Source organism: Lithohypha guttulata, assembly GCF_036872675.1.
Source record: "Lithohypha guttulata strain CCFEE 5908 chromosome Unknown scaffold_1, whole genome shotgun sequence".
Classification (NCBI taxonomy): domain Eukaryota; kingdom Fungi; phylum Ascomycota; class Eurotiomycetes; order Chaetothyriales; family Trichomeriaceae; genus Lithohypha; species Lithohypha guttulata.
The window spans coordinates 2,618,627-2,638,292 of record NW_027042750.1 but is presented as its reverse complement, the minus strand read 5'-3'; the positions used below and the strand labels follow the sequence as shown (position 1 = coordinate 2,638,292).

General features: G+C 49.2%; 5 protein-coding genes across 5 annotated transcripts; 3 read left to right on the top strand and 2 right to left on the bottom strand.

Moving 5' to 3' along the window:
* Nucleotides 1-1,866: 1,866 nt before the first annotated feature.
* Nucleotides 1,867-5,094, top strand: LTR64_000955 (uncharacterized protein; the record flags this gene model as incomplete). The annotated part of the gene is made up of 1 exon (XM_064895336.1): nucleotides 1,867-5,094. The coding sequence occupies one exon, from the start codon at nucleotides 1,867-1,869 to the stop codon at nucleotides 5,092-5,094; it is 3,228 nt and encodes a 1,075-aa protein (XP_064758023.1).
* Nucleotides 5,095-6,061: 967 nt separating this feature from the next.
* Nucleotides 6,062-9,687, bottom strand: RGA2 (Rho-type gtpase-activating protein; the record flags this gene model as incomplete). The annotated part of the gene is made up of 3 exons (XM_064895335.1): nucleotides 6,062-9,462; nucleotides 9,513-9,543; nucleotides 9,595-9,687. The coding sequence occupies 3 exons, from the start codon at nucleotides 9,685-9,687 to the stop codon at nucleotides 6,062-6,064; spliced, it is 3,525 nt and encodes a 1,174-aa protein (XP_064758022.1).
* A 1,655-nt stretch (nucleotides 9,688-11,342) lies between these two features.
* Nucleotides 11,343-12,617, bottom strand: ASK1 (DASH complex subunit ask1; the record flags this gene model as incomplete). Its single annotated transcript, XM_064895334.1, has 2 exons — nucleotides 11,343-12,530; nucleotides 12,603-12,617. 2 exons carry the CDS (start codon nucleotides 12,615-12,617, stop codon nucleotides 11,343-11,345), a joined length of 1,203 nt encoding a protein of 400 aa, XP_064758021.1.
* Nucleotides 12,618-14,118: 1,501 nt separating this feature from the next.
* On the top strand, nucleotides 14,119-16,173 carry LTR64_000952 (uncharacterized protein; the record flags this gene model as incomplete). The annotated part of the gene is made up of 1 exon (XM_064895333.1): nucleotides 14,119-16,173. The coding sequence occupies one exon, from the start codon at nucleotides 14,119-14,121 to the stop codon at nucleotides 16,171-16,173; it is 2,055 nt and encodes a 684-aa protein (XP_064758020.1).
* A 441-nt stretch (nucleotides 16,174-16,614) lies between these two features.
* Nucleotides 16,615-18,254, top strand: YOX1 (Homeobox protein yox1; the record flags this gene model as incomplete). The annotated part of the gene is made up of 3 exons (XM_064895332.1): nucleotides 16,615-16,757; nucleotides 16,814-16,925; nucleotides 16,974-18,254. 3 exons carry the CDS (start codon nucleotides 16,615-16,617, stop codon nucleotides 18,252-18,254), a joined length of 1,536 nt encoding a protein of 511 aa, XP_064758019.1.
* Between the last annotated feature and the right edge of the window lie 1,412 nt (nucleotides 18,255-19,666).

Sequence of the window (19,666 nt, the reverse complement as noted above, 5' to 3'; positions counted from 1 at the left end):
ACCTATCAGAAACAGTTACCCCTGAAACGCATGCAAGTCATCGCTCGAACCACGGGGCCAATGGTGAACCATACAGCTAGCGACTGCAGCTTGTGGGCCAGAAGTCGGTGTAATAAGAATATTGTTCTTGTCCTGCGCTCCTCGCATTCAATCTTTGTTGAGATCGAGTTGAAGGCTTTAACCATTGTTGGTAACGTAATGTCAAAGCCATCCACATTGCCGCTACGTCGAGTCCCGTGAAAACTTGGGTCTACAGAACATACTGTAATAAACCTATCACTTCGACAAAGTCGAAACAATAATGTGACCTGCCTTACTGGCCGCTAAACGAAGAGGTGGTGTTATGAACCGCTACCGAAATCCTCACCCCAGCTTTGCGAACCAATTCGCCCATTCGTTGGCCGATAGCTCGATGATCACCCTGAATCAGACTATTGGTGTAGCTGCATCAGGACACAGCATGAACGCCAACATCTTCTTGTGGCAGACTAGTATATCTGCCGAGCAGCCACGGCGCGATCCTCTGCATTTACAGTAGTGAAGGTGAGAAAAGACTTCTGTGGTTCGAGCCGCCTCTTCACTTGGAACAGAAGCCTCTGATTGTCTGGTTCTATCCGCTCCTCGCGGAACACTTATATGACTCTTGCTTGTAAACCATCTATAGCTATGACGGAAGCGTCGTGCAAGGCGATTGCGAAGTCACTGCATATGGCCACAGTAAGTGCAGTGTTAGTATACGGGTCCGAACGGCATGCGCAACCTGAAGCTGGAATGGGGGATCACAGCATTGCTATGAGCTTTGTTTTCCATGGGATCGCATTTAAACGCTGCCAAAACTTGTAGACCCCAAGTCGTGGTCGTTGATCCGCTCATGGCATCTACTGCGTCTGACAAATAAAGCTTGACTTTGGATCTTTGGTTGATTCCTGAACTTCTTAACTGGCTAGATCATAGAAACACACTCTTCCTGTGCCAACGCACCAGCGAACATGAGCCAAACATAAGCAGAACATTGTCATACTCGTAGCTAATTGAGGGGAACGTGTAGAAGATATTCCCTAAGTCAATGCTACGGGCACGAGGTGAAACATTGGTTAGATATACTAACACTACCTATAACTTAGAAAGTTGTACGAAAAACTAAAAACGAAGAACTAAAGATCATATACGCATATATAGAATATAAGATATTGTTGTCTAACAAAAAGTTTGCGATAAACAGAATATAGATATATTAGTATAGAAAACAGTATAAAATCAGAGCGTCTCGTCAAGTGGGGTATCTCGGTAAGTGGTGGGCGACAGTAACTAGACCTGAGCAGAAGAGACTACGTAACTGCACGTGGTCCCACACTCCTTCTTGACTCGCTGGCTGCGGACTCGTGCACGCGACACACCAGCAACGAACTCTACCTCTCACTTCTGCAGCTATATTTCGTCGTTCGGCTGGTCTGGCTTATTGTTAGACTGTATGCAGGATATTGGTAGCCTCGAAACCTGCAGCAGTCCCTGTCCTTTCGGTCGAGACTGCATCACCTCTCCAGGATGGCACAGAGGCAGGATCTCTACTCAATCGTCCGGCATACACATTGGTATGCGTGTGTGTAGGCACCGTGAGGTAGCTGGATTTGGGTAGTGAACCACCTCACTCTTGAAGTATCCATTGCTTTCAGACCTGCCGTTGATCGCGAATCCGCTCCTGTTTTATTCACCTCGCATACCCACTTCTCTGCAGTGCCAATATTGTCGAGCCCAACGTGATGTTTCGCGGCACGTTGCTACCTCGCTAACAGCCGACCAGAGATCCAACAGACCGTTCTCCGACTGCGTGAAGCAACAGCACATACCGCGCCCGTCAGGACATAGATGGCTGCCTCCCATGGCCAGGTCTCACAGTCGAACGAATCTCAGGCCTATTTGGTCTACCTGAGTCTAGCTCGGAATGCCTTCATTGGCACAAGCAAGACGTCTGACAACATATATACTCCACGATCGGTGCTCCTGAAATACTTCACGGATGACTATAGCTCGCTCGACAGGTTACTGAAAGCAGTCTTGAAAGAGGAACAAGATACCCTTCCAGCAAGCGAAACAATTCTGCAACATTACCTAGCTACATTCACAATATTGCTTAGCTTGGGGAAGGGACGCTATCTCAACCGTTTTATCGAACGCGGTTACAACGACGAGCGCCTTCCATACTTCGAATGTCCTCGCTTCTTTCCAGACTCTGCATCCTTTTTTGGCGCGTTTGTCGACGCCCAATGGAGGTACTGTCCGGTTCGTTTCCCCAAGGATCCAGTAAATTTACAGATAGAGCCCGAGCAGATCCTCCCTGTGAAGCGCTTGGATCAGATCAGCAACGATGGAACTGCTGTGATACATCGTGTCGAAATACATGCAGACTACGACCCGTTCAACAACGCTAATGTCGCGTCGCAATTGAGCACGAGCAAGGTGAGTTTCAAAGTTCGAGAGATTGGTTTGTCTAACGGGGACAAGCCTTCGTCACATCGATACCTTTTCAAGGAGTTTAGAGGGACATCATCCAAAGCCTCTTACGACGAGGAATTGTCAGTATTTCTGCATCTGCAAAAGCACAGCCAGCTCCTCGGTAGGACAGTCGTTGGTTTTTATGGCAGCTTCGTGCACAAAGATACATTCATCATGATTCTTGAGGATGCAGATCTTGGCACTTTGGAGGACTTCTTTAATAATACAGGACCTCCCGGAAATGGAGAGGATGTGACCAGGCTATGGGAAGACTTACTTGGGCTGCACGAAGCACTTCACGTTATTCACAACATCAGCGGCCCATATCCACCTAACGTGAAATCACAATCGCTGTTGGGGGGGTGGCATCAAAACGTCAATCCATTGAGTATTGCCGCCACTACTGGGAAAGGCAATGGTTTCAGGATTCTCGACCTTGGCGCAAACGTCGCCGGTTCGTCGTATAAAAACTACGCTGCTCCAGAGCTTGTGCGAGTCACATCGATCGAGCATCTTAACATGCAGATGACCGATGTATGGTCATTGGGATGTGTTTACAGTGAATTCGCTGTGTGGTCAACCCTAGGGGTCCAAGGCCTGAAAGAATATCGAGCAGCGCGTGAAGCTGAATGCCAGTCGGTCAGTATGCAAAACATGGCTGCGTTTCACGATGGGCGGGACGTTCTACAATGCGTAAGAACATATCATGACGAAGCAGTCGCCAATCGGAGCAGTGATGACAAGGTCACTGATCCTATCGTACAACAGCTTATTGAGGAAATGCTTTGCGAGGACAGTGATGCGCGACCAAGTACTCGCCAACTGAAGATGAAAATCAACAAGATTCTAGCTCGCGCTCGTGAACAGCATGCTGCTGTCCCTCGACGCAACGACTCTGCTGCAAGCAGTGGCAGCGGCTACTCCAGTCTAGGCCTTTCTCCGCGAGGTCATCTTTCCTACAGCCCATCTGTGAAAAGTGGTGGCAGTGCTGACTCGATTCCTACACGTTCAATTCCAGATCGTTCCCGTGGGACGAGCACCTCCAGGTCGACAGTGCGCCAAGGAGAATCGCTGGCATCGTCACAAATGGTCGGAGGGGACAAGGAAACATCGTTCGATTATCCACACTCTCGGCCTTTCAGCCCAATATCTGCTCTGGGACAGTTTCGTCCACCACCAGTATATCGAACTCTCTCAGCCAACGGGAGCATACAAGAACTCGACAGTGGTGATGTCAATGTGTACGCGCCTCCACGAGTCGTTAGTCAAGGGTTTCAGTTCAGTTCAGCTCTACTACGTGGTGAGGACAAGGAGGTTGCGGTCACGAGAGAGCGTCCGTCGGCACAACCGAACCATCCACTGCCGACTCCGATGACCACTCTTATAAGGGAGACGCCGACAGTATATACACCTATCGAGATCAGACCTGACAACGATCCACGCATGTCAGCCATAACACAGAAACAGCACACCTTGAGCGCTGCAGTCAACCTCGACCCAAATCTCAGAAGGACACTACCATCACCAAACAGCGAAGCAGCAGATAACCCTTCGCGAAAAAGTGCCGATCTTCGCTGTTTCCCATCTTCACCTTCAGGTCACCAGATTCCCAGCTCATCAGAAGTATCGACTTCGGCGCAGCGAATCCCCAGTGGCTCCTCAGTACAAATCTACAAGCCCTACCTGTCACTCATCGACGGTCTCAAATGGCTAGATCAGAGAAAGGGCGCTGCCAGCTCCGCGACACTGCGCGATGAGGGCTATCTGAACAATCTAGCCCATCGCGACTGCATCTTCCTAGTCGACGATTCAGCTTCTATGCGTGCACATCGCGAGATGACAAGTCGAGCCATAAGATTTCTCTCGTGGCTGCTGAAGAAGTACGATCAAAACGGTATGGATCTGTACTTTATGCAGAGCCGTGAAAGGACACACGCCCGACCAGACCACAGTAGCGACTTGCAGAGACCTTTACTAAAACAGCTCGACGTGTGCAAAGGTATCGGTGATCCCGTACCGCGCTTGACAGAAATCGTGCAGGATTACAGAGATCGGAATACTGCTTCTACTGGCGCAACACCAGTGAGGAGTAGTCGTAGTGGCTCTTTTGCAAATATCGGCAGCTCAAACAGAACACCGACAGGCTTCAAAAAGATCACAATTTATGTAATCACTGACGGAAACTGGCAGGCAGGCACCGAGGTCAAGCTCGAAAAGAACCTCCATGTCCTTGGCACAACGCTACGTTCACAAGGAGCACCGGAAAAAGCTGTAGGTATACAATTCATCTATACCGAGCGACGAAAAGAAGTCATATCGCGATTGAGAGCTAGCAAAGCAAAAGACTACTCGAACAGAATATCGCTTGACGACGAGTACCTGGAGGGTAATGTGTTTAGACTCCTCCTTGGATCGATTTCAGATATCTGGGTTGGAGATGATGATGACGAAGAAGAAGTTCCAGTGCCGCAACAAGTACGGAGCGCGCAGGACGTTGCGAATGCTAGGAGGAGTGTTTCGGAGGCACGGGGGAGGGATAGTACTATTATGAGAGGAGCTACAAGCATGATTAGCTGTACCTATGGGGCTTTTGGTGTATAAAATATATATTGTGCACATGATAGGAGGCAGGTCAAGTGACTTTGCACTCTGTGGTCTAACGATCACATATGTTCAAAACGTCTTGTGCATGTTGCATTGGTTCCATATCGTCCTTGACTTCTACCAGAGTCTCTAGCTGCCGCCAATAATGCCAGTAGAGGCCAAATGTGCACCGTCAAGGGGCATGGTCGTGTCGTTGACACGAGTGTCAGCGACAATGACTCAACTATCTGAGAGTTACCCTCACGACTCAAGCCTAAATCAATGTTTCTTGCTTAGAAGCACAGATGTAAGTCCATTTCGCCGTCCCGGAATATCGATCAGAAGATCACCCGCATCACAAGGCAGCAAGTGAAAGTTGTTCACAGAGACCCGGGGAACTTCAGTTGTTCTCGACCTAGAGCAATGAAGATTCTAGGATGTCATCAAATTGTGGTACGACACCACACGACAACGGCGAGGTGGTACTAAGAGAAGAAAAGGAAGTGGTTCATGTGGACATTTTTAGTGGGAAATCAAGGGAAGTGGAAGGTGCGCCGGAGCGCTTGCTATGCCAATACTTGCGGCTAATTGCGCCTATATATTATTGGAAAGTTAATGAGCAGTATCGAATTCAGACAGTGATTGAGTCTTAGTTTCATGAATAATATGAACATCTAGAATGTTGTGATGAAACTGCGTCTCTTCGCCAATATCAGTACTCAAAAGTTAACAATCAAGATGGAGTCCCTGATCAACCTGACCCCAAGCATGCTTGTTGCATGCGCCTGCATTGAAATGCGACAAACCTGTGAATTAATCATCGCTTTAACGCTGTACCACGAAACAAAAGATGACCACTGGACCTCGGTGTGCAAGGATATCCGTACGGGCTGTGCTGTAAACGACTTCCTGTACTGTTTCCCTTCGAGACGCATTTTTTATTGACAAGCGCCAATCTTGTGCATCACAATCGAATACTAGGCCATCACTTCCCAAAGATAGCCTCAACGTCTTGTACCATCCACATGACGACCTCGTTCTTCGCTTTGGTGTCGTTGAGTTCCCTGGCAACACTTTCTGGCCTCATAATGGTTGGTGCGAACACAACCGCAATGTTCATGGGCGTCATGAGATTTTCCTTCTCAAGCACCACAATCTTTGCAAGATGCTGCATCAAGTAGTCCAAGATTTCATGGTGTACCTGAGGTAATTCCGCTAAAGCATTCCTTAGACCTTCGATTCGTTCTTCTTTCTGGTTCGGTCCTTCGGGAATTTTAGTGACTTCAATGAGCGTATCATAAACTTCATACGTGATGAGTGGGGTTGGTAGTTTTCTGAAGTACTGCTTGAGTCCACTGGTAACTGCATGTATGTCGAGATCGGGATCACTGATGTCGTAGTCGTAGGGTTGCTTCTCGAAGCCTTCTTTAACTTGCTGTACTTGTGAGTTGCCACCAGACTTGCGATAGATACCTTCAACGTCGAGACCACGTGCTTCGACTTCGGCAATGCAGCGCTTGACTATGCCAGGTATACTTCCCTTTTCGTAATCTGCTCTGACCTCAAGTTCGGTTCCAAATAGTGGTAAAGTGCTTAAACCGTCCGCCAGCAGTGATGGAGTGCTCGCATTGTTCGAGCTAGCATATAGACCATTCTTATTAGGCGGCTTTTGGTTGACGAACCAACCCGCTTGCTTGTGAGACTCCGAAACGTTCCTTGGAATTTGCGAATATTCTTGGCCACTCTGCAACCCCTGATTGTAGGCACCAGTCTCAGCGAACTGCATGTCTCGGCCATAATTCTGCTGTGCTGAGGTGAACGCCCCTTTGACACCTTTGGTAAGCCCCTTGGCCATTTTTTGACCTTTTCTCCAGTCGAACCTTTTCGCGACTGCACCCTTTTTCATCTCCACGACTTGTGCTCCTCCGATTGTTTGTATGGCACCAGCTTCGCCTGCCTCATAGGTCTGGCCAGGGTCTATGAAGGTAGGTACGGCTTCCACAGATTTGGTGTCACGACCCTCAATTGATACCTTCGATGGCTCTTTGTGGTGAGAATAAATTCCAAGACCACTAGGTTGTTTGACAGCCTCTAAACCTGGACCACGATTGCTTTTGTAAATATTCTGGATCTGATCCACGAGCTGGTTGTTGAATTCTGCCAACTGTGCGTTCTTGATTGAGAGTTGTTCAAACTCATGAAAGCTCTTGTCTTTCTGCTGATTGAGATTTGAGATCTCCTCGGTCAACTCGTTCTTTTTATGAACCAGCTGCTCAATTTGCGGAGTATATGATTGTTTGAGCTTTGAGAGCGCTTCAGCCAGATCACGCAAGACGGCACTGTTCATCTTGTTCATATCCAGAGGCTCACCACTTCTCTTAGTATTGGCAATATGCTCGGTCAGAACTTCCAATTCGCGTACCACGATTTCTTTCTGAGTATCGAGCACCACCATTGTTGAGCGCTTTTCTTTCAGCTCGACATCAACCTGAGTGATATCAGCTGCGGCATTAATTTGCGCTTCAAGCTCAGTGATCTTCTTTTCTCTTTCCACATTCTTTTGTCGTTCTCGCCTCAGCTCGTTCTTGAACCAGGCAAGCTCTTCTCTGTGCTCCGGCGATGAGGTGCTTGGACTGCTAATCTCCTGACTTGCCAAGCCGGTCACAGTTGGAGACTTGGGCCATCGATCGCGCGAAAACCTGCCGCTCTTATCACTATAGCTACGCCCATGGCGGACGGAATTTGAAACTCTGCGAAGAAAGGACTCGTTCGCAGTTGGCTCTTCAAACCCGACGCCCAAGATTCTGGAGATATCTTCTTCCAAAGTGAATCCTTCCCCACTTGAGAAGCGTGGCAGTTTTGGCGATTTTTGGGCATCTGATTGGAGTGTGCTAATGCTTTCATAACGAGTGTGGCTGAACGGCGGTAAAGGTGGTACTCGAGGCTGGACAAATTTGTCGCCCACAAGCGGAGTATCGAATTGTGGGATATTGGGCGTGTCATAGATGCTCTGAGAATCAGGCGAGCTGATTGGCGCTGAGATGACCTTTCCACCGTTGGCTTTAGCCATATCTACTTGGGCAGGAGCTTGTCGAGGCGCAGGACTTGCATTGCTGACATCGTTCAGAGGCTTGCCCGGATCGATTGCTTTCCGAGGAATTGAATTTTGACTGGTAGCAAGTGAGTCACCTCGCTTTGGGATGTCACGAGCAACCGACTGTAACGGCTGTGGTGAACCAAAACCATCGGAGAATTGTGGGCTCATTTCGTAAGATTGGCGAGGCGTAGCTCGACCTCCGTCAGACTTGAACGCTTGGTCCCTTGTTTCTGGGCTGCGCTGCTGGATCAAGGCAGGTGTTACATCTTGTCTGGGAGTGGACGTGTTGGAGGCCATTTTCCTGCTTCTTGGCGCTTCTTGCAAATGAAAATTCTCACTTTTCGAAGAGTCGTTACGAGCAAGCTGTGATATATGTGGTGATTGGTGCTGTTCTGCTAGCAAATGAGTGGAAGCAGAATTAGAACTCTGCCTGCTTGGGACTATATCTGGTTGCTTTCGCGCGTGATCGATTGGTCTATTGTCTGAGACATGAGGACTAGCAGACTGCGAGACTGAGCCATTTTGGCTACGTGGTTTGTTGGTTGCAAAATAGTCGTGCGACCGTTCAGTCTCAGGACGTATCTGTGGTGTAGTTTGTTGACTAGATGTGGCTGGGGGCTGCTTTGGTGGATTTGGATCGAAGGCAAGTGGGATAAGGAATTCCTCTCCCGTGCTTGGAGCATCTGACCTTTGTGCGATGAAGGAATTCCTGTTTGCCTTGTATGTAGTGGAAGGTAAGGTCAAGCCTCGGGAGACTGGTTGCTGGGAAGAGGTAGGGGGACGACTGTTGTCCGAATCGGTGTCATGTCGTAGCTCGCTCATTGTCCTCGATACCGAGGGCACCTCGACCGAAGGCATGGGTGGACTTTCAAGCTCGGCAAAGTTGGGAACGTAAGCTGTATGCCTGGCTTCTGGAGGCGGAATAGCTGGCAGAGATTTGTCTATATTGGCTGATTTCTTAGAAGAAGAACCTTTGGCAGTCTTTTTCCTCCTTCTAGCCATTAGGGCTTCGTGGCAGTCCATGCAGAAGATGCCTTGTGTAGTCCGCGCATAACGAAGGTTCTCAATCTTCCTCTTGCAATTCCTGCATTTGAAGCAGTTGGCACAGAACGCCTGATCTCCCGTCAATATCGCAAGATCCTCGATCTTATCACCGCAACTGCTGCAGCTATAGGTACAGTTGTTGCAAATGAGAGAGCCATCGCCTAGCAGAAGAAGATTCGCGTCGGAGTCGAGAAGAGAGTTGCAGGTATTACAACGGAAACAATCGATATGCCATCTGTTGCCCGCTATGGACGATTAGCATGTATAGTACAGAAGAGGTGATAGAGCAACGCACCAAGTTCAAAGGCTTTTCCTTCTTCCAAGATCTGTAGTAATGATCAGCCATGACCTGCCAGCAACCATGTAAAGGATCATACCTCTCCACAACCCTTGCACGGATACGCTTGCTCATCAAGATCTGTGGCAGAATCTGTGTAGTGCATTTGGTCAAGCATAGTAGCGGCCGCCATTTTGTTCAAGCCGCAGGTTTGTCGTGCTGTAATTGACTCGAACCAGTGGCCTTTTCGTCACAATCCAAACGCCGCAACAAAATAGATTGAGTATGTTTGTACAACCGCATAGGTGTGACGTTGATATTGCTTGACAGAATCAGGGCAATGCTCCTCCAAGATCGTGTTGATTATACGTAGAACTCGCGCGGTCAGAGCTGTGAATCGAATCGAGTATGTGTCGTCACTCTCAACCCTCTGTGGCAGACTTTGACTGCAGCAACCCAACGAGGTTGACAGGAAACGGTGTGAAAGGTATATCCCGATAGTTGACGGCTGTGGTCGTAGCTGTTATTGTAATCGTAGTGACAAGCGAGTGGCGCAATCCAGCGAGGGAAGCAAGAGCTCAGCTGCACATGCAGGACGTGGTCTGGGAGGAAGCTGCGACACAACACGGGAAGCAGGGTGAGATGAGATCGTCCAGTCGCAGGTGAGTAGATAGTCCAAACCACAATGCAGTGCGCTCAAATACTCCGATAGCGAGACCGCGAACAGAGGACTGAGCCCCGAAGTGAATAACACTTTGGTAAGCGACTGCGACTTCCGACGCACAACCTTTGCTGGGAACTGTATCGACAGCAAGGTCTGCAGTGCACTCTGTGTATGCAGTAGTGGTATGTGGTGTGCACTGTACGAATGAGTGTTACTGGCAGTGCCAGGATAGCCTCGTAAGCAAAATTAGAGCCGGGGGTCCTCTTTACGCTATACAGAGGACGAGGGTTAGGCAAGCCGGCACCCAATGCACTGTCCGGGGCTTCGCGAAAGTCAAGCTCAACTTCTACTCTCTTCGACAACTGTAATGGACGCCAGGCAGGCAAGGTCCGTGCTTTGGGACCGGAATGGGTTTAGCTGCATGAAGAAAATAGTGCCACTAGGTGAGGCCAGAGGTGCCAGGGAGTCGATTTACTTTCCACCAGTGTCGCTCGAATCCATTGCAATTATCCTAGCTTTACTAAAGAACGTTTCAGTATAGAAAGCCTTTGGTAGAGGGCATCCTTTATCGAAAAAGCTGTAGTTCTAGGATTTGTAGAAACCCCCTTTGCAGTTGCAAGATCTCTTTACCCTATTTGTCGCTTCCTGGCTACATAACGCGCTGCACACGTGCTTAGCAGCTTGAACCTCGAATGTGATCGCACCCGTCAGGTGGGTAGGTCGCTCGCCTATTCTTTCTTTTCCGCAACGCCTCCCAAGTCAAGCAGCCCAGCATGATCAAGGTCGTTTCAGCATGTCCATCCAAATCGCACGCCAAGTGCTACTACATAGCTGACCTGCATAAACTCGTCACACCGTTCACGTAAGTCTGAAACTTGTGCAAGCTTCGTCCTGCAAAGCGGGTACAATGGAGCGGAACGATCGACGCGGGTGTCCCAGGTTTAATCATCTTTCACTTGAACTCCACGTAGGAGATAAATTAAAACCCCTTCGGGGTCGATGCGACACTCGAGGACAATGGTCTTTGTGACAGTCATTACGTTGGCCGGACCAGCTAGCCAAAATGCTTTTATACTGGGCTCCTCTGTATGCTACGGCTTTCGGTTTCACGATTTGGAGTGCACGATGATGAGATACAAATCGCAATGCTCATTGGTTCACTGCTTTGTTTGATGGTTTGCAACCTAAAATGTTTCATTATCCAGTCCTTCAGCTTTCCTCACAACACTTGGACTACTTTCGTCCATATTGCCATCTTCGTAATCGTCCAAGTCAAGATCAATGTCCAGTTCTTCGGATTTGTCCTCACCGTAAGCACCATATCGAACACCAGCAGAGGCCAGAATATTGTCAACAATCTGCTTCGATGCTTCCCTGGCTGGTGTCTTGAGTAGCCGGCTTTGAGGAACATGGAATTGCATTGTCTTCGGTGGGGAGGCGCCGAAGGGCAGGCCAGTTGCCTCGTCTATGACCTCATCGTCGGAGTCCCAGATACTCGCTAGTGTAGGCCTGGTCGCATTGTCTCTCGAGGGACCTGGCTTGAGGACTGACACACCAGGTGTTCGTGGCTTTTGCAGTTGTTGCGTAATTTCCCGTCGTATTGGGGAGTCAAAGATCTCTGCGTGCAGCTCTGGCGGTGCCAAAGGACTTGAATCTAGAGGCACCTCTATTGGCTTGCGGCTTCCGGTGCCCAGGACTCTTGCAGTCCTTCGTGTTGTTGTATTGCTTGCTAGAGGAGTTGCTTGTATCCTATAGTTCTTGTCAAGTATCGTGTGAAGCAGTGGATCCTGTTTCTTTTGCATAGTATGATGCTTCTGAAATGACATTTGGTCCCTCACCACTTCCGGCGAATGTTCTGGTGTCATTGCAACATCGTCCACCAGGGAGGACGCCTGCTTGCTTGGAGTGCTTAGGTCTCTCGCAGCTGAAGCATATGTCTCATCCTCCTTTACGTCTGTGCTCACATCCCGCTGTAAACTCTTGTAGGGTGATGATGCCCCTCTGTTTCCCGTGCGTCGTGGCTGTCGTGGTGTGCTATGGGAGGGAGAAAGTGAGAGGTTGGAAAGATCGATATCTTGGATTGAGTTGTTCGAGACATGCTCAGCAGTCGGCGTCTGGCATGACCCTGATGATTCCAAGTTGCTGTTGGATGTTTCTTGCGACTCTTCTGTGCCTGTTTGGTCATCGATGTCTTGTGCAAACTGGTGCTCTTCGTAGCCAGACAGGGACACGTTAGCACTTGCTTCGAAGAACTGCTTCCAGAACTTCGAGCCCTCCCAAACTTCTCTTGAATGGTTCGAATATTGCTCAACGACAGGAAGGATACTAGAGGTAACTATGCGATGTGCACGGCTGAAATTGTGATCGATCTCCTGGAGGGTTAGTGTGATCGACTGCTCCAGCCTTTCTAACTCTTCTGTCAGGGTCAGTGGTCGCTGACCTACAGGCCGCCGAGACATGGTTACAAGATTATGCGTGGTCCCTCAGAGCTTTCAGTAGCAATATGTCAAAAAGTTGCAGGCGTCATGAAATGGCGAGGTCTAATGCAAGCCAGCAGCTTGAAAAGGTTCTACCCACATCCCGGTGCGATCGTAATCACCTTCAGACCTCAGGACTGCGTCTGTTCAGGAGTATGCACTGCTGTTGAGAATGGCCAGATTACGAGAAAAAAGATCGGCACTACCGCGACGCGTGCCTTCCATCGCGTTCGGGCACGCATGATCGAGTCAGGCGGTCAGTGCAAGACCATTTGTCCTTTTAGGGCACACGACCACAGTCATCAATCGCATTTTGCACTACTCATTCAGAATCTGTCTCCGAGCTTGAGGTCTTCGATGGAGGATGAAATCAGTTAGGACGAGTACGTTTGGCAATACCTGAAGGCAAAGCAGAAGGTCAACAACAACTATCATGTCGTTCGACTTTATCGCTCAGTCGGTTATGGCACACGTTGTGCTTGGACCACACTTCTGCAGCCCCAAAATCTGGCATCCTCTATCTACTATGGTTGATCATGACTACCTCCGGATCTGCTGCAACAAGGAAAGCAGCAAATTCAAAGATCCGGTTATCACTTCACAGAGCTGCTTTCGAACTCGTCGCATCTCTCCACACTTGGGCTATCGTTGCTCTGATGGCACTTTGAATCCTAGTATCTAGTCACCAGTCGAACTACGGCTGTTATGCACTTCAACATATACCGAGGAAGTCTGCGGACAGCTTGTAACGACGAGAAACGCTTTAGCCAGAATCGATGGATGGCCTCCTGTTCCAAGCCTGAAATATGTCACTGGCATCTGCTTTCTCAGATCTCTGCATTTCTTTTATAGGCAGGTGGACCCTGAAGTGTCGAGCTACCGTGATTCCTGCGACCACTTCAGAGCGGAAACAATCCGCATCACGGACGCAAGAGCAGCTTGTCTAAGGACTGCCTATGTCAAAGACGATGCATCGGGTTGAGCTCATGTGCAGAACCGTTCGAACCTATCTGGTTCTTGTCTGAAGTTGTGCTATTCCAACAATTGTGCCAAGATCGGCCAGGTCATGCCTGTGCTACTTCGATTGGCTAGTTCCGACCGAACTTAGTCATCATTGAGTGCGACAATCCAACGTATCTAGCGACTTCGCCATGGTCAGTGAGATGTCCTCGGTCGGGCTCATGAATGCTCAGCTTTTGCTACTTTACCATGGCCTCCACGGAGTCCGGCGAGCAGACATTGTAATATCGAAGCAAAGTTCCGTGTTCACATCTGGAGGAGTCTTTTCGCCTTCACTAGACTCAAAATGGAAGCTGCATGCGATTGTGCTTTTGATTGGGGCGTTGAACTACGTCCCATATCAATGGAGTAGGGCTCTCGAGGAGGACAAACATACCAGGACTATATATCCTGCCTGGTGTCGTCCTACATTATGTCTGTTCCTTCTGTCCCTTCTAACACAAGACTCACACACCACAGCAACATGGCACGTCATCCTTTCGAACAGCTTTCTGCACAAGAAACTGAAAAGGCACGGGACATTGTGCTTAAGCTGCACCCGAACACTCACATTTTCTTCAGATACATCTTTCTTGAAGAAGCCCCCAAATCAGAGATTAAGAAGTACCTCGAGGCAGAACATGCTGGCAAGACACCCGAGGCCCTCAACAGAAGGGCTATGGTAATGTATGATGTGATCGGGGATGACAAGATACCATACTACAATGAGTCGGTCGTTGACATCACAGCCGGTAAGCGCCTTGATCACAAAGTCGTCGGCAAGGAATTTCATGCCTCTCTCACGGTCCCTGAGTTCAGAAGCTTGGTGGAAGCTGTCGAGAAGTCACAGATGTTCAAAGAGTGCCTTGAAGAGTACAAGCTTCCAGAAGGATTTGAGCTGGTCGTTGAGCCATGGCCATACGGCGGTCTGCTACCTGGCGAGGACAACAAAAGGTACTTTCAAGGTCTGTGTTTTGCTCAGGACACAAGATCGAAGAACCCGGACTCAAACTTTTACTCATTCCCGCTACCTTTCATCCCTGTCATGGACGCAACTACACAAGAGATTATTCGAGTGGACAGATTAGCTACAGGTGGCAAAGACGACCCTATGGAACCTACCAAGCACAATCCTCGACCTGTCGACCACTGTACGACGTCAGAGTACGTGCCGGAGCTTCTGCCAAATGGGCCTCGAAAAGACTTGAAGCCACTTAACGTTACACAGCCAGAAGGCCCATCATTCACAGTCACAGATAATTCTCTGGTGGAATGGCAAGGGTGGAGATTTCGTGTCTCGTTCAACCCACGCGAAGGAGCTGTTCTTCACGATCTGCACTTCAAAGGTCGATCAGTTATGTATCGGTTGTCCTTTTCCGAGATGACGGTACCATACTCTGATGCTCGATATCCGTTCGCGCGAAAGCAAGCGTTTGACTTCGGTGATGGAGGTGCAGGAACGTGCGCAAACAACTTAAGTTTGGGCTGCGATTGCTTAGGAGTGATCAAGTATTTTGACAGTGTCGTCACAGACACAGAAGGCAAACCGGAAGCGGCACCGAATGTCGTATGCCTGCACGAACAAGACAACGGTATCGCCTGGAAACACACGAATTGGCGAACAGGTCGAGCAGTCGTTGCACGAAACCGTGAGCTAGTCGTGCAATTTATCATTACTCTCGCGAACTACGAGTACATCTTTGCCTACAAGCTTGATACGATGGGTGGTATCAACATCGAGACTCGAGCTACGGGTATTGTATCCGTTGTCAACATTGATCCCGGCAAGCAGTCGGACTATGGCAACGTCGTGTCTGAAGGCGCTCTAGCTCAAAACCACCAGCATATCTTCTGTATACGCATAGATCCTGCGGTCGACGGTCACAAAAATACTGCTGTGATCGAAGAATCTCTCCCTGTCAAGATGAATGAAAAGACAAATCCACGAGGCAACTACTACGAGATTGTCAAGACGCCAATCAAATCGCCTCGTTGGCTCGATGCAGACATTACCAAGAACCGTGTCATCAAAATCACAAATCCTAGCAGTATCAATCCGATAAGTGGTCGACCAGTCTCGTACAAATTCGCGCCCATGGCCACCCAGCTCCTCCTAGCTGATCAGGATTCAGTCCAAGCTCAACGGGCTCTCTTCGCACAGCACCATGTCTGGGTCACAAAGCACATGGATGGAGAGCTCTATGCCGCAGGCCGCTATACCCTACAATCAACGCGGGAGCAAGGTGGAGTTGCAGATATGGTCGCTCGCAAGGAGGACACAGAAAACGAGGATATAGTGGTATGGGCCACGTTTGGCCTGACACACAACCCTCGCGTAGAAGACTGGCCAGTCATGCCAGTTGAGATTCACGAACTGAAATTGCGGCCTGCTGACTTCTTTACTGAAAATCCAGGCATCGATCTGCCAACTAACAGAAACGAGGCAAGTAGGTTGGCCAATGGTGATAGCTGTTGTGATACGAATGGCACGAACGGCACGAATGGGACGAACGGACAGGCGCGAAATTTCATGGGTTGAGTCACCGTCGAGCTATTCATCTGTAGTTTCGGGAGGCCTGATTAGCATTCTGCGAGAATATCAGACTCGATAAAGTGTAACAAATAAGAATCCGATGATCTCGGCAATCACAAATCCTTTCTTTAAACAACGATATGTCAGGACATATTGTTGCGGCCTGGGATATAGAAGTATCCTAAGGAATGAGGCGCTTGATCGTTGTGAATGTAACAAACACAGTAACCAACAGAGAGAAAAAACATCGTGTTTCGAAGCAGCATGATCCAATACGGGCGAAGATGTTTTTCTTACTCCGATTAAGCTTGGCAAGATCACGTCACGCTGCGACTCAACGCGTCGCGATCTTGACCTCTCCGCATCTCATGCCTCGCTTTGCACTTTGCCAGGTTTCTTCAGTATTGTTCACCAACTTTGTCAGCGTTTGTGGTAGTCTTGGAAGGCATGTCTGAGAACTCGGTGCTGTCGCTGCCTGTTGAGGCGCCAGGTCAAGACACGCCTGGAGTTAATAGCGAAAATGCTGTTGAGGACACACATCGCCTGGATACATCCTCAGCTACTCGGGTTCAGAAAAGAAAAAGGACAAGGTAACGGGCAGATCAATTCTCCAACCCAAATCGACTATACTAACTTGTCCTTGTAGTCCCCGAGACCATTCCATACTCGAGTCTGCGTATCAACAGAATTCGAAGCCTGATAAAGAGCAGCGCGCTACTCTTGTTCAGCAGACAGAATTGACGGAGAAGGAAGTTCAGGTATAATGTTTGCCTGTTCGATCTACAACGGTACTAATATCCTCACAGATATGGTTCCAAAACCGCCGGCAGAACGATCGTAGAAAGGCTAAGCCTTTACAACCGCACGAACTGATTCCGCATTTCCGTAACGGTGTGCCTGTTGAAGCTGTGAAGCAATTGCCTACACCTGAGAACAGTCAGGAAAGCTTGGTTGGAGGAGCCTCCTCAGCTCAAGTTCTCTCGGATCAACTGTCTCCTCGTGGTCCGAGCATAAAAGAGATACTCAATGAGTCAGAAGCTCCGACATCTTCCAGCCCTACTACCTCCTTGCAGAAAACGCCAAACACAAGTGCTGTTCTTTTCACACCACCATCAAGTCTAGGACAGTCCATTGAAGGGAACCGCGGACTATCACAGCCATCTAGTGCGACTACGGTTCCGAGCTCAAATGCTCCCATCGCAAGGAAGAGAAGCCACGAACAGATGACTGGTAATGGTTCCCAGCCTCTGCCCCAGGATGAATCACCAAAAGATTCCAAGTCTTTGCGACGCACATCCTCGTTTGTGCGTCTAGCCGTTTCTGCAGATGGCTCCGTCAAAATACGCGTCAATGATGAAATGACACCATCTCCTCCGAAAGAGCGACCCGCACCCCCTTCGAACATGGTCACTCCACGTTCGTCCGGCTTAGCGAGGGCCCGAAGTGATGTTGCAAGTACTTTCAATTTTCGAGACGTGCCAGGCTCTGCCAAAGGAGCGATTGGAAGGTCGAGAGACGCAAGAACCTGGGAATTCTATTGTGACAGATCTGCCCGACATTCGCTGGCTGCACGTGCGGAAGAAGAGGCATCAGGCTCAGCTGTAGGAGCCTTAGGACTGATGCGTTCAGCCAGTTCGAAGCGTACACTGCCACTAACTCCAAATGCAGCAAAACACAACAACATGAGAAGAACACCATCTAGCATCAAGGGAAAGCCCGGCCTGCCGAGAGCGCAATCGTCCATGGCCAGATTGCAGAGCTCCGATGGACTATCTGAGGAGGACAGCGCGAAAAGGTTGCAATCCGGACACTACCGCCGCAGCTCCGGCACTGATTCTGATAAAGAAAACTGGTTACCAGGAACACGTCACGCCGTCCACGATTTTCGAAGATCACAACAGTCTACGCAACAACGAGACACTATTTTTCAAGGGCATAGTGGCGCAAGAACTGAGCACGCGCATCCCATCCCCACGTCGTTGGGCAGTAAGAACCAAGTGAGGAGACCACCTAATGGAAAAGCGAAAGGTGAAGATTTGGATTGTGTGCAAGGTTTGTTGTCTTTGAGTCAGGGTGCGTGGCGGTGACCCTTGGTGAGAATAGTGTATATACGGGACCTCCTCCGAGGCTGTTTTGTCACTTCTGGTATTAAGACGACGTCCCTGAAGTCGCGCAACCACACTACTATGCAGTGCATTTGTTGATAGCGCGATCGTATTGCTAAACCTCTGACCATTATTAATGTGATCCATGATACCTGCGTCTCTGTCTTCGCATGCAGGAGACTTGTGCCAGCACTTGCTGTGGTAGAACAGTCATCATTATAAACTTATTCTAATCAACTTGAGGTGCCTCACGAATGGGGTCCACATTGGTATTACATTACAATTAATGTGTGCTCCAAGCCTACCTTTGTTTCAAATTTTGACTTAACGTCTTAGACCTGCCACGACTCGGATTTCAAGCCCAATTCCGAGAAACTCACACGCTGTTGCGATGTGGCATGAGAGACGTGGTTGTACTCCATAGAATCGAGGCAATGATCGAAGATTCGAAGCAAGCATGACCTAATACCAACCTATTGCCAGCACAATCATTTGTGTCAAACAATCAACTTTTTACGAGCACATCCACGCAAGCGCATTACAGAAACACAATTGCCAATGACCGTGAACGATGCAATTGGGTCGGTTGCCATACAGATTGCGGGTTGACCAAAACCATGCTTGCTCAACCTCATATTTGCGCTTAGCAAATGAGCTACTAGCTAAGTCGTGCGAACAATATCTCATTTCACAGACGACTTGGGACTATGCCTCTGCATCACGATATACAGTCCTGCCCATTCCTCTGACGTTGCTGTCAGCGTCTACACCATGACTCCGACAAAGACTACAAAATCCACCAAGCCCAGACCCTATCCAGCTTGGATGCCCTCTTGGTACGCCCTGGCATTGGAGGTTTACCAACACAAACTTCGAGACACGCCACGCGCCCGCGCCCGCTCAACAGGAGGATATCGTTACGAGTTACGTCGTACACGTGCCAGGGATAAGAATGAATCGGCACATGGAGAGGGTTGTTCCTGCAAGCTATGCTATAGCCGGCGAGCTGGGATACCGCAAGAAGATTTGCAAAGGTGGCTGAGTATGGTGCCTGAACCGGCGAGGTCTGTTGAGCCTGTCTTTGAGCGGTATCTGAGCTCCCGGGTTTACTTGCCAATTGTTGGGTATCAACCTGGTGGTTTGTTGCAGCCTGAGATCTCTTCCTCCGATCACAGAATTCTTGGGTGTATGCGCAAAGACAATTGTCAGTTCCCTTTCGAGGCAGAAATCTTCGAAACCGATCATGTCGAAGCCTGCCAGCACGAAGATGCGCGATTCCATCACCACTGTTGCCACGGAACAGATTCAAGAATTCGTGGTGACGCTATACCGACCTCAGACCTTCCAATTGCATATCCTCCGCCTGCTCCTGCTCACACGACAGTCCTCAACAG